The sequence below is a fragment of the Scardinius erythrophthalmus genome, assembly GCF_964197995.2.
Source record: "Scardinius erythrophthalmus genome assembly, chromosome: 3".
Taxonomy (NCBI): domain Eukaryota; kingdom Metazoa; phylum Chordata; class Actinopteri; order Cypriniformes; family Leuciscidae; genus Scardinius; species Scardinius erythrophthalmus.
Window position 1 is genome coordinate 23267393 of NC_138223.1, and position 13397 is coordinate 23280789.

At 42.4% G+C, this 13397-nt stretch overlaps 1 protein-coding gene across 2 annotated transcripts in view; it reads right to left on the reverse strand.

Annotated features, from left to right (window-relative positions):
- LOC308687806 (dnaJ homolog subfamily B member 14-like) overlaps positions 1-13397 on the reverse strand; it is a 243745-nt gene that overhangs the window by 34468 nt on the left and 195880 nt on the right. For both annotated transcript variants that reach the window (XM_081360610.1, XM_081360611.1), the window contains one exon: positions 12104-12281. In XM_081360610.1, the coding sequence (XP_081216736.1) occupies positions 12104-12281 (178 nt within the window). The remainder of the gene's footprint in view (positions 1-12103; positions 12282-13397) is intronic.

The window sequence follows — 13397 nt, forward strand, 5'->3', positions numbered from 1 at the left end:
TGCGGGTGCAAGCCTTAGCTGCACTGTGAGTTTTATTGTGGAAATGCAGCACGAGTGAAATTTTACAGTGTGTGGTGGATATGTGAGTGTGGGAATTGTTTCTGCTGTTCACTCGCAGTCACAGCTGTTCATTAACCTCTCCTTTATCTGAGCCTTGTGAAGTTACAGCTGCATTGGGGAAATACCATTATCCTCCACTCTCTGTCTGAGGCTAGTGAAGAGCCTGCTAATGCTGGAAGAGCCTGCTAATGCTGTGAGTTACACGTGTCTATTCCTCTCTCTGTCTGAGTCCAGTGAAGAGCCGGCTAATGCTGTGAGTTATACGTATTCTCCACTCTCTGTCTGAGGCTAGTGAAGAGCCTGCTAATGCTGTGAGTTACACGTATCTATTCCTCTCTCTGTCTGAGGCTAGTGAAGAGCCTGCTAATGCTGTGAGTTACACGTATCTATTCCTCTCTCTGTTTGAAGGTGCTGAGAAAAGCGAAGAGAACGCTGAAGAGAACGCGGAAGCTGTGAATCATGTTCATTCCTCTCTCTGTCCGAAGGTGCTGAGATACATGAAGAGAATGCCGAAGAGACTTTTTAAGATTGTTTTTATTATTTAATAAAGAGTATATTTATTTTGAATTCTGTGTCTGCCATTCCCTTCGTGTCCACGGCCGGCTCCTCAGGGGCGGCACGCAATCGAAGGGGTGGGCGGCCCGCTGGCGCTCCACCCCGACCTGTGACAACTGCACCGTATTGAGGGGAGGATGGATGGGGCCATGTATCGCAAGATCTTGGCCAACAACCTCCTTCCCTCAGTAAGAGCATTGAAGATGGGTCGTGGCTGGGTCTTCCAGCATGACAACGACCCGAAACACACAGCCATGGCAACTAAGGAGTGGCTCTGTAAGAAGCATCTCAAGGTCCTGGAGTGGCCTAGCCAGTCTCCAGACCTGAACCCAATAGAAAATCTTTGGAGGGAGCTGAAAGTCCGTATTGCCCAGCGACAGCCCCGAAACCTGAAGGATCTGGAGAAGGTCTGTATGGAGGAGTGGGCCAAAATCCCTGCTGCAGTGTGTGCAAACCTGGTCAAGAATTACAGGAAACGTATGATCTCTGTAATTGCAAACAAAGGTTTCTGTACCAGATATTAAGTTCTGCTTTTCTGATGTATCAAATACTTATGTCATGCAATAAAATGCAAATTATTACATAAAAATCACTCAATGTGATTTTCTGGATTTTTGTTTTAGATTCCGTCACTCACAGTTGAAGAGTACCTATGATAAAAATTACAGACTTCTACATGCTTTGTAAGTGGGAAAACCTGCAAAATCGGCAGTGTATCAAATACTTGTTCTCCCCACTGTATATACATACATACATACATACAGTCGTGCTCAGATTTAATCATACCCCTGGTAAATATGATCAAAAATGGCTGTAAAAAATAAATCTGCATCGTTTATCCTTTTGATCTTTCATTCGAAAAATTGACAAAATCCTAACCTTTCATTTAAGTAAAAGAATTGAAAGTGGGGGGGAAATCACATTATGAAATAAATGTTTTTCTCCAAAACACATTGGCCACAATTATTGATACCCTTTTATTAAATATCTTTTTGCAAGATAACTGCTCTGAGTCTTCTTCTATAATGCCTGATGTGTTTGGAGAACACCTGACAAGAGATCAGAGACCATTCCTCCATACAGAATCTCTCCAGATCCTTCAGATTCCCAGATCCATGTTGGTGGTGCTTCTCTTCAGTTCACTCCACTCTTCAGGTCAGGGAACTGGGAAGGTCATGGCAGAAGCTTCATTTTGTGCTCCCTAACACATTTTTGTGTTGATTTTGATTTTTGTTTTGGATCGTTGTCCTGATGGAAGATCCAACCACGGCCCATTATTAGATTTCTAGCAGAAGGCGTCATATTGAAGTAAAATAATGTCAAATGTTTTTGAAATAAAAAGCCTGTTGAATTGCACTACTTGAAAAAAAAATAGGCATTGCATTAACCATGCTTGCATTTTAATGCATTGTATTTTTAGGGCTTGCATTTTTATGGGCTGAAATTCAACATAGTTGAATATTTAAGCTGTGAATATTTCAATTAAAAACATTTCAAACACATTTTCATTATTAAAAATTCAATAACCCATATTCACCTTTCATATTTCACTTCAAAATATTCAAACTGTTTAAAAATACAACCTATAATATTCAACAGGCAATTTTCGGTCCATTTTATTTCGCTTTGCAAAATTCGCTTCCACAAATTCGACAGTAAATTCAACGGAACTGCAGGAAAAGCAATAGACTACCGAGATACTCTCCATCTGCTGTTAGTCGACCTCACCAGCAGGTGGTGCAAAAGCGCGTGTTGTTGACGAAGACAGAGCAACAGTTAGAGCAAGCCATTCATTCATAAAATTAAAATGAGCTGTGTCAGTATATATGCGGAAAAGATGATAAAGACACAAAAGCTGTGTTTATGTTTCATTCAATAACTTGTTACTTTCCCTGTGTAGCATGTCATCAGCTTTCTCTACATGAACAGGATTATAATCGGTTTCCCTCAATATACCTCACACTCGAGGATTCCCCTTCTGTCGGGACAAAACGCTTAACGTAGTTTATGGACTAATACAGAGATATAAAAGACCAAACTTGCACCTTATTGGGGATGTAGGCTGTAGGCTACTATATATTGGCTAGACGGACTAAGAATAAGAACGTAACGTGCAAAGTTTAATGCTGAGCGTTTCGTGATATACTGGCATAAAATCAACACTTGATCAATACTAACACTTTCTCCTCTCTTTTCTCTCTCTCTCTACAGTATATATATATATATATAGTATAGGCTGCATGCCTACGTGTATTGCATTAGCTTAAACTGGGAAGAGTCATAGCACTTGCATATTGTTGTCCTCCTATTGTTAGTTTAACTGTAAATCGCTTTGGATAAAAGCGTCTGCTAAATAAATGACTAAATGTAGCCTAATAAATGTAAAATTGGCTTGACTTTGGACATTCGCACATTTAGGGACCGTCTCAAAAGTTGCATAAAACATTGGCATACACGTTTCTAACTTCAATAGCAAACTTTAATTTATTTGAATAAATATAAAAAATACAAAGGGTGCGCATTATGCCTGACACTACATGAACACTTTACAGTTGGTTTTATGACTGTAAGTCGTTCTATTCAAATGCTATTGAAGTTAGAAACGTGTATACCAAATAGTACACTTTAGAGACGGTCCCTAAATGTGCGAATGTCCAACGTCAATGCCAGTCTATCACTGGGGAAACGCTCAGCATTAAACTTTGCGCGTTATTCTGAGTCAATCTGCTTGCCTGCGAGTTTGGTCTTTTATATCACTGTAATTAGTCCATTAAGCTATACGTTAAGCGTTTTATATGTCCAGCAGGGGAATCCTTAAGTATTGAGGGAAACCCTAATAGCTTGCATGCAGCACATCGCCACAATATAAAGTTAAGGCAACTAAACAACCAAGAGAAATATATGTCAACCTCAAAAATGTAATATTGGATCTGTATATCCGCATCGGGGAATAACATTATAATCTTGTTCACGGTAGAGAAAGATGCTTGTAGGCTACACAGGGAGAGTAACCGTGAAGACACTGAATTTAACATAAAACCGCCGTCATAATAATCACAAATACACTTGCATTGCTGTTAAATGAGTTATATGAATGAATGGCTTGCTCTAACTGTTGCTCTGTCTTCGTCAACAACAAGCGCTTTTGCACCACCTGCTGGTGAGGTCGACTAACAGCAGATGGAGAGTATCTCGGTAGTCTATTGCTTTTCCTGCAGTTCCGTTGAATTTACTGTCGAATTTGAACCACTGAATTTGTGGAAGCGAATTTTGCAAAGCGAAATAAAATGGACCGAAAATTGCCTGTTGAATATTATAGGTTGTATTTTTAAACAGTTTGAATATTTTGGAAGTGAAATATGAAAGGTGAATATGGATTATTGAATTTTTAATAATGAAAATGTGTTTGAAATGTTTTTAATTGAAATATTCACAGCTTAAATATTCAACCATGCTGAATTTCAGCCCATAAAAATGCAAGCCCTAAAAATACAATGCATGAAAATGCAAGCATGATTAATGCAATGCCTATTTTTTTTCAAGTAGTGCAATTCAACAGGCTTTTTGTTTCAAAAACATTTGACATTATTTTACTTCCATAGCGTCAGGTTTTGATTTTTTATCTGTTGATATTTGATAGAATCCACGATGCCATGTATCTGAATAAGAAGTCCAGGACCTCCAGCAGAAAAATATGCCCACAACATTAAAGATCCAATGGTATATTAAATTGTACACATGGGGTACTTTTTATCCTTGTGTGCACCAAACCCATCTAGCGTGTTTGCTGCCAAAAAGCTCTTTTTTTAGTTTCATCTGACCAAAGAACCCTGTGCCGTTTGAAGTTCCAGTCGTGTCTGACAACTAAATATGCTGGAGTTTGTTTTTGGATGAGTGAGGAGCATTTTTCTTGAAAACCTCCCAAACAACATGTGGGGATGTAGGGGTTGTTTGTTTTTATTTATTTATTTTTTAATAGGCTTTCTGACCCCAAGACTCAACTAATCTCTGCAATTCTCCATCAGTGATTATTGAAGAGTCTTTGGCCATTCAAACTTCCATCCTCACCGTCCATTAAAGGAGAACTCCGGTCAATTTTAACATTGAGCTATTTTTTTTTGTAAATTTGGAGTGCTGTCAATACAGAGAACAACGACAAAAATCGGTGTTGCCTACACCGTGTTATCCTCTTTTTAAAATTTGCACCCTGTTGACTTCAATGGGGCAAGTTTTAAACCTGCTTTTAGCTTCTTAACATCCTTGATGTGTCATTACAAGTGCCCAGCCATGTGAGTGATTCCTTCTGAGTGATCACGGATGAATCTGGCTGCAGTAGATGTAAAAGATATTAATAAAAATTATGTTATTTCAGCCAGCGCACATACCTGTATTTTCTTCCTGTTTTCGGTCAAAGTCCATAGTAATCGATTGTCGAGTTCACACGCATAGGTTCAGTTACCTATGATCACGCGTGTGAACTCGACAATCGATTACTATGCACTTCGACCGAAAACAGGAAGAAAATACAGGTATGTGTGCTGGCTGAAATAACATCATTTTTATTAATATCTTTCACATCTATTGCAATCAGATTCACCTGTGATCACTCTGAAGGAATCACTCACATTAGCTGTGCACTTGTAATGACACATCAAGGATGTTAAGAGGCTAAAAGCAGGTTTAAAACTTGCCCCATTGAAGTCAACAGGGTGCAAATTTTAAAAAGTGGATAACTGTAATGTTTCCTGTCCTGTGTTTCCCTTGTCTTGTGTGCACTTTTGTTATTTCCTGTTCTGTGTCATGTTTTGTAGTCCTTTGTAGTTTTTCTTGCTTATTAGTTCTCCCAGGTGTTTCTAATTAGCCACACCCCCTTGTTATCTTGTTTAGCTTGTTTGTCTGTGTATTTAAACCTCTGTGCTTCAGTTGTTGGTTGTCGGTCGTTGTTTAATGTACTGTTACCTGTTCTTGTCCTGAGTTCCGTGTTCCGCCTGGATTACCTGTTTGTTTTATTAAATGTATGCTTGCACTTGGATTCTCTCTCTGCTTGATCCTTGCCTCAGCGTGACAGAACGACCGACCAAACGATGAATCTAGCAGCATTAAATGAGTCTCTTCACATCATGCCTGCAAAGCCTGAGTCTCTTCACGTCATGCCTGCAAAGCCTGAGTCTCTTCGCGTCATGCCTGATTTTCACAGTCTGACCCGGGAGTTTGCTGGACAGATCGCGGCCTTGGCCCTGGATAGCCTCGATCTGTTCCAGTACACCTGGGGATTTGTTCCTCTAGCTGCCTCTTGCTCTCTGGGTGACGAGGCAATTAAGGTGTGTTACCGGCTGGGGGCTAGGGAGGTTGACCCGAGGGAGCTCCCCGATCTCTCCGGTCTGGATTGGAGAGAGGCACTCTCCAGATGTCTGGAGAGCTTCCTCCCGTGGCACGCAAGGTCAACACCTGATCTTCACGTCCCGTCCAGTTCAGCCGCATCTTCGCCGCCGCTGGTCCCGTCAAGCTCAGAGCGCACTTCTGCTGATCCAGAGACTGTTCACGTCGCTTCTGCTGATCCAGAGACTGTTCACGTCGCTTCTGCTGATCCAGAGACTGTTCACGTCGCTTCTGCTGATCCAGAGCTTCACGCCAGTCCAGCCAAGCCTGCACTTCACGCCAGCCCAGAGTCTCCTTCGCCGCTGGTCCCACCCAGCTCAGAGTCCTCTTCATCGCTGGTTCCGCCCAGCTCAGAGCTCTCTTCGCCGCTGGTTCCGCCCAGCTCAGAGCCCTCTTCGCCGCTGGTTCCGCCCAGCTCAGAGCCCTCTTCGCCGCTGGTTCCGCCCAGCTCAGAGCTCTCTTCGCCGCTGGTTCCGCCCAGCTCAGAGCCCTCTTCGCCGCTGGTTCCGCCCAGCTCAGAGCCCTCTTCGCCGCTGGTTCCGCCCAGCTCAGAGCCCTCTTCGCCGCTGGTTCCGCCAGGCTCAGAGCCTTCTTCGCCGCTGGATCTGCCCAGCACAGAGCCCTCATCGCTGGATCTGCCCAGCACAGAGCTCTCATCGCTGCCCAGCACAGAGCTCTCATCGCTGCCCAGCACAGAGCCCTCATCGCTGGATCTGCCCAGCACAGAGCTCTCATCGCTGCCCAGCACAGAGCTCTCATCGCTGCCCAGCACAGAGCTCTCATCGCTGCCCAGCACAGAGCTCTCATCGCTGCCCAGCACAGAGCTCTCATCACTGCCCAGCTCAAAACCTTCTTCACCGCTGGTCCTGCCCAGCTCAGAGCCCTCTTCGCCGCTGGTCCTGCCCAGCTCAGAGCCCTCTTCGCCGCTGGTCCTGCCCAGCTCAGAGCCCTCTTCGCCGCTGGTCCTGCCCAGCTCAAAGCCCTCTTCGCTGCTGGTCCTGCCCAGCTCAAAGCCCTCTTCATCGCTGGTCCAGGACTCTTTACCGGGGAGCCTCCCCAAGAAAATTTTGGGGGGGGGCAATACACCTCCGGACCAGCCCGATCCGCCAGGACTGCCAGAGGGGTGGTCTCCTGTTCCGCCCTGGCCGCCTGAAGGGTCGTCTCCGCCCTGGCCGCCCAAAGGGTCATCTCCGCCCTGGCCGCCCAAAGGGTCGTCTCAGCCCTGGCCGCCCGAGGGGTCTTCTACGCCGTGGCCGCCCGAAGGGTCTTCACCGCCGTGGCCACCCGAAGGGTCTTCTCCGCCGTGGCCGCCCGAAGGGTCTTCACCGCCGTGGCCACCCGAAGGGTCTTCACCGCCGTGGCCGCCCGAGGGGTCTTCACCGCCGTGGTCGCCCGAGGGGTCTTCGGACAAGATGGTCTCCTCTGAGCCGGTGTCTGTTCCTGTGCCATGGTCGCCTGAAGGGTCGTCTCCTCCCTGGCCGCCTGAAGGGTCGCCTCCACCCTGGCCGCCTGCACCGCCTGCTCCGCCCTGGCCGCCTGCTCCGCCCTGGCCGCCTGCAACGCCTGCTCCGCCCTGGCCGCCTGCACAGCCTGCTCCGCTCTGGCCGCCTGCACAGCCTGCTCCGCTCTGGCCGCCTGCACAGCCTGCTCCGCCCTGGCCGCCTGCACAGCCTTCTTCGCTCTGGCTGCCTGCACAGCCTGCTCCGCCCTGGCCTTCTGCCCTGCCGGAGTTTTCAGGCCCTCTTCCGCTCCACGGGCCTGGCCCCCCGTCCAGCCCCCGGATCAGACCCACCACCCTCCTGGACTTTTTTTTTTCTCTTCTGAGGAGTGTCTGGAATCCACTCCTTAGGTGGGGGGCTATGTAATGTTTCCTGTCCTGTGTTTCCCTTGTCTTGTGTGCACTTTTGTTATTTCCTGTTCTGTGTCATGTTTTGTAGTCCTTTGTAGTTTTTCTTGCTTATTAGTTCTCCCAGGTGTTTCTAATTAGCCACACCCCCTTGTTATCTTGTTTAGCTTGTTTGTCTGTGTATTTAAACCTCTGTGCTTCAGTTGTTGGTTGTCGGTCGTTGTTTAATGTACTGTTACCTGTTCTTGTCCTGAGTTCCGTGTTCCGCCTGGATTACCTGTTTGTTTTATTAAATGTATGCTTGCACTTGGATTCTCTCTCTGCTTGATCCTTGCCTCAGCGTGACAATAACATGGTGTAGGCAACACCGATTTTTGTCGTTGTTCTCTGTATTGACAGCGCTCCAAATTTACAAAAAAATGAGCTCAATGTTAAAATTGACCGGAGTTCTCCTTTAAGACAATATAGACACACGTCCTCTTCCTGGCAGATTCGTAACATCTTTAGTTGATTATAACTTCTTAATTATTGCCCTGATGGTCAAAATGGGGATTTTCAATTCTTTAGCTATTTTCTTACAGACACTTCTATTTTGTGATGCTCAACAATCTTTTGCTGTAGAAAAAATATATTTATCAGAAATATATTCTTTGGTTTTACTCATTGTGATGGATGATTAAAGGGGTCATATAATGCCATTTTTGTACAAGCTAATATGATTCTTTAGGGTCTAAATTAAAAGTTTGTAATATACTTTAATTAAAAATTCTCATTAGTCATGTAAGAAACACTCATTTTACCTGGTCAAAAACAGCTCTGAAAACTAAAGGTTGCTCACAACATCAAAATGACTGCTGTGTTCATTATTACACCCAAGAACAGAACACCACAATCGCTTAGACGCCATTCTGCTCATAGACAGTGCTCCAACGTTTCAACAATGACCGCGCCGGTCCATCAATCGATCCTGTTAAGTGTGTATTATATTTGTGTATACTCACAATAAAAGCAAAGTGTTGTGCTTTTTGCCAAATAAAGAAAAATAAACATGATGCGAGTTCTGCTTTCTCTCTGTCAGTGAAGTCAATTCTGAAACGCGTCCGAAAATGAACCATAACTCAGCGAATACTCAGTCAAACAGGCATACAGACACACAGGCATGAAGCTTGAATTCTCTTCTTTTAAATGAAGTATTTTTTATAAAAAACAAATATTCTCTGTTTATGTAATCTGTATGAAAAGAGAGAGATGTCAGTCGTTCTCATCTCAGCTCATTATGTTTTAATCTGCCCCGCCCACGGAGAGTGCGCGCTATTCAAATGCAAATGAATGAGGTAATCCATGCAAACTGTGAACGCTCCCATATCAGCTCGAGAAAACACATCAAGTTTATTCAGATCTCACAGTCTCGCAGCGCTGTGAGGAATAATAATAATGGAAAATGTACCTCAGAAGTGCTGGTATTTCGAGGAGCAACAGATGGAATACTGTAGTAAGTTTTTTTCATTCTCAAGTGAATCGCGTCTCTGTGTGTGAATGAATGAACGGCAGAGATGCGCGCTGTTTATCGCATTTCTGTGTGTGAATGAATGATCCGCTTTTAGCAAACTATATTGCTATACAGACGTGAGTAAAAATCGACTGAAATATGTTGAAATAAAATGTATTTGTATAAGCAACGCATTAAACTGCAAATTAACATTTATATTCCTTATAATAAAAACGAAAGACCTATGTTACAGACATGAAAGACAACATTTCGTTGACTAGTTTTGGATAGATTATATATTTTTACTGTAAAATATCTGCCACCTCAAATAAGCTTTTGTTTGCCAATTTTTGCTAATATGTTAAATATAGCATGTTTTTTCAATGTAGGCTATATTCAAAGTAATGAATCCTTAACTTTGAAATATGTATGATAAAATGTATACTTTAATTTTTACAAAGAAAGATTACACTTGAAACAATTGTTGTTGTAATTGTAACCTTTTTAATAAAAAATATATATTTACAAGGTAGATGTAAACAAATTTTAAAAAGGTAAATATAAGCCTTTTCTTTAAATAATTTTTATTGTGTTTTATTATTGACAAATTTGGGGAGAGGATACATATTACAAAACTGAAAATACAGCATGAGAATTAACTACATAATTACTAGACATGTTTTCCTTGGATATTATACAATTTGCAAGCACAATTTGTGAAAAAAAAAAAAAAAAAATTGAGATGCTTCCAACTGTGAACCAATGCTCTTGCATTCTTTCTTGTGGCTCAGTCACACACCTGAATGAATGGCTCATTAAGTATGTGGGCCCCATTGTCTCCTCAGGTGTGAACCACTAAATATGCATGATGGTGTTGGATCGTTGACGCCCTTTGCGCATATTGCCTTTCCAAACAAAAAGTGTTTGACAAGATTTAAATCAATGTATTGTTTTATGTGAATGATTAGGCAGGATGATTTTCACATCATTTTGAAGAAAAAACTCTAGGCAACGACACATATTTAGTATGTGTTTTGTGGCCTTATTTCAGAAACTTTAGTTTTTAGTTTTTTCAATAACCATGCATGTACATGTACATGCATGGTTATTGAAAAAACTAAAAACTAAAGGTTGCTCACATATTATGGTAGCCCTGTTTGTGCTAAATAGAGTGTAATTACACCTTTGTCAGGGCATGTCAGAACATCTCAAGGACCCCAAAAACCCCTTAGACCCCAGAGGGTTAAATGTACATGTAATTGAGTGATTGTAATCAAGGTATTAATCAATATTTTTCCTTCTCAACATCACACGAGTTGAATGACTTCTCCAGGCTTGTGAGATTTTACTGTGTTATAGAAGTTACCAGTGTGATTACTGAAATGTTCTATTCAGGTATTTTCATGTATCTAATGTCTGTATTTGATATCTGAATGCAGTAACAGTGCTTGCTTATTTAGCCTGGCTTCCAGAAATTAAATATGGAAAGATGTCTTGTTTGAGAAAGGTCTTCAACATGTGTCAATACATCAATCTGCTTTTCTGGGGTACCCTGACAACTAGGTCACAAGGGTTATTGGAACCAATAGTTTGAGTGACCATTTCTTAGTTAAAGCTTTACTTTACTGCGTTGACTAATGTGGCCTTTTCTTGAGAACTGTGTTATATTAAAGTGTCCTCTCCTTGAGAGAAAGAACGTATTATCTTGATGTTTTGAGAAGACTCTCCTGTATATAGTTAGAGACTGGCCAAATGCAACTTTGGAAAAGCTGTGTGTCAGTGTGTGTGTTGGTCTTTTTGGTTACAGGTTAAGAAACCACTGGCATTATTCGAGATTGACTGAGTTGTTGTTCTGGACAGGCTGGCACCCAGCAACCCAAATCTGTGACCTGGAAGGTCACGATGTGCCTAAATTCAGGGTCCGAGTGTCAGCTGCATAATCAATGGAGATATGCTTCAGTCTATCTGTATGTGTGGAAAATTACTATGTTTATCTAGCCGATTAGAATCATTCAACCTGAAACAAGAATGTAGCTTAAACCTTGGTGAAGGGTATAATTGCTGTGATCTTTGTAACTGTAAGTAGGGCGGCCTACAAACTCCTTGTGAGTCTTGAAGCTGACTTCTGCTGATGAAACTGCAAACTATCTTCAGTAAATCTTTTCTTTATTATAAGTCTGACTCTTGTCTTAATCATTTCTGGTTCTGGGTCTTTGACTGCAAATCCCTGTACAATACATACATATATATATATATATATATATATATATATATATATATGTATGTATGTATGTATTGTACATTATATATATATATATATATATATATATATATATATATATATATATATATATATAATGATATTAATGGCTGATTCTGAGAAATTCTAACGTGAATATGATGCTGAGCTAGAAGTCTTCTAAGAACCTTTAAGTTTGTGCCAGGCTGCAGCCTTGTCTTTCCATTCATCAAAGGTCCTTAAACTGGTTCTCTTATCAAGACAACTTCAGCAAAGATCAACTGGTTACATGCTCTGGGTAGTAAAGGGTGTCCAACCCAATACAAGCAGTGTATACCTAATAAAGTGGCTGGTGAGTGTATATGCTCCTAGTTTATGGACTGCAAAATTCACAAGACGTTAAACATGTTAAAGGTCCCAAAAGCACCCAGATCTTAAATAAAGATAAACAAATTAATAAATAATAATCCTTAAGAAAACAATAGGGACGATGGCACCTTCAGTGCTTGGGCCCTAATAATTTATACACACTTGCCTTTGTACACCTTCAGCTTGCTCCTTAGTAAATCCTTTTGTTAAATCTGCAGTGGAGTCCTCTTTCTGTGCCTCATGTTGGGTTTGGGATCCAGGGTCTGTTCCATTTGATGACTTCCTGCAGTATGCAGTGCTTTTCCCTGCCGAAGTACCATTCCTCAGCAAGGCTTCCAACAACACTGCCAACAAAACACAACTAGGCTAAATAGCAGATTTGACTGCAGGGTTTTTCCTGCATAGACAATTGAGGCGGCCGCCTCCGTCAAATTTCATGCCGCCTCCGCCTCTCGACAAAACTCGGACAGACAGTCACGTGCTCATATACACTTTTTCCACCGTGACGGTTCTGTTGCGGTTCCCGCTTGTGTCCATAGTGCTGCACGGATCATAATCCGCGGGTCGAGCGGGCCAAGTAATAACAACATTCCATTCAATCAAGGGTGGAAGACAGATAAATCATTATAATGTGTTGAGTGTAATAAAGACACGGAACTCCCATCATGGTAACTTACCTAATGTACGGACGGTAACAGCGCTGTTGAGGTTCGCGCCGTTATTTATAACATATTAATTATAGTTAAAAAACAATAACGTTATATAGGCTATAGTGCTGGGCGGTTTGACCAAAAATCAACATCACGGTTTTTTTCTAAATTATACCGGTTTCACGGTTTTTACCGTTTTTTTTTGTTTTTTTTTCAAGCATGATGGGTGTTAACCACATTTTCTACTGAGTGAGAGAGGAAATACTGCAGTAGATTTACTTATAATGCCCTATTTTATTGTCATGAGTGAATATTATAGAAAAAATCCACACTAATATTAATAATACAGGTTTGCAAGGCTGTTTACAAAGAGGTGCCAGCAGGACGCGCTTTAGGAGCGGCAGAAACAGTGGTTTCCCCGGTAACGGCTGTACACAAAGCAGCAACGCTCATAAACACTGCTTTATCAGGAAAGATAAAGAAAGATTCAATCGTAATACCAAAGAAACTTTTCTAAAGACCGTCAGTTCACTTCAGATACGTTAATACAGTATAAAAACACGCGCGCCGCGAGAAAAAAGACACTCTCACCCCCACACGTCTCGTGCCCATTCTAGTCAATACTTGTGTTTCAGATCGAAGCTTCCCAGAAGCGGCTCTCTGCGCCGCTTCGCTAAATATAGGCGCCTAGTCTATTTTGACGCACCGCGTGGAGGACGGAATAAAACCTTGTCGCAGCTGTAATGCGCCGCAGACGTGTGTTGTAAATGAGGGGTGAGACTGTGTCGCGCTGCGCCGCGTTCCGATTAA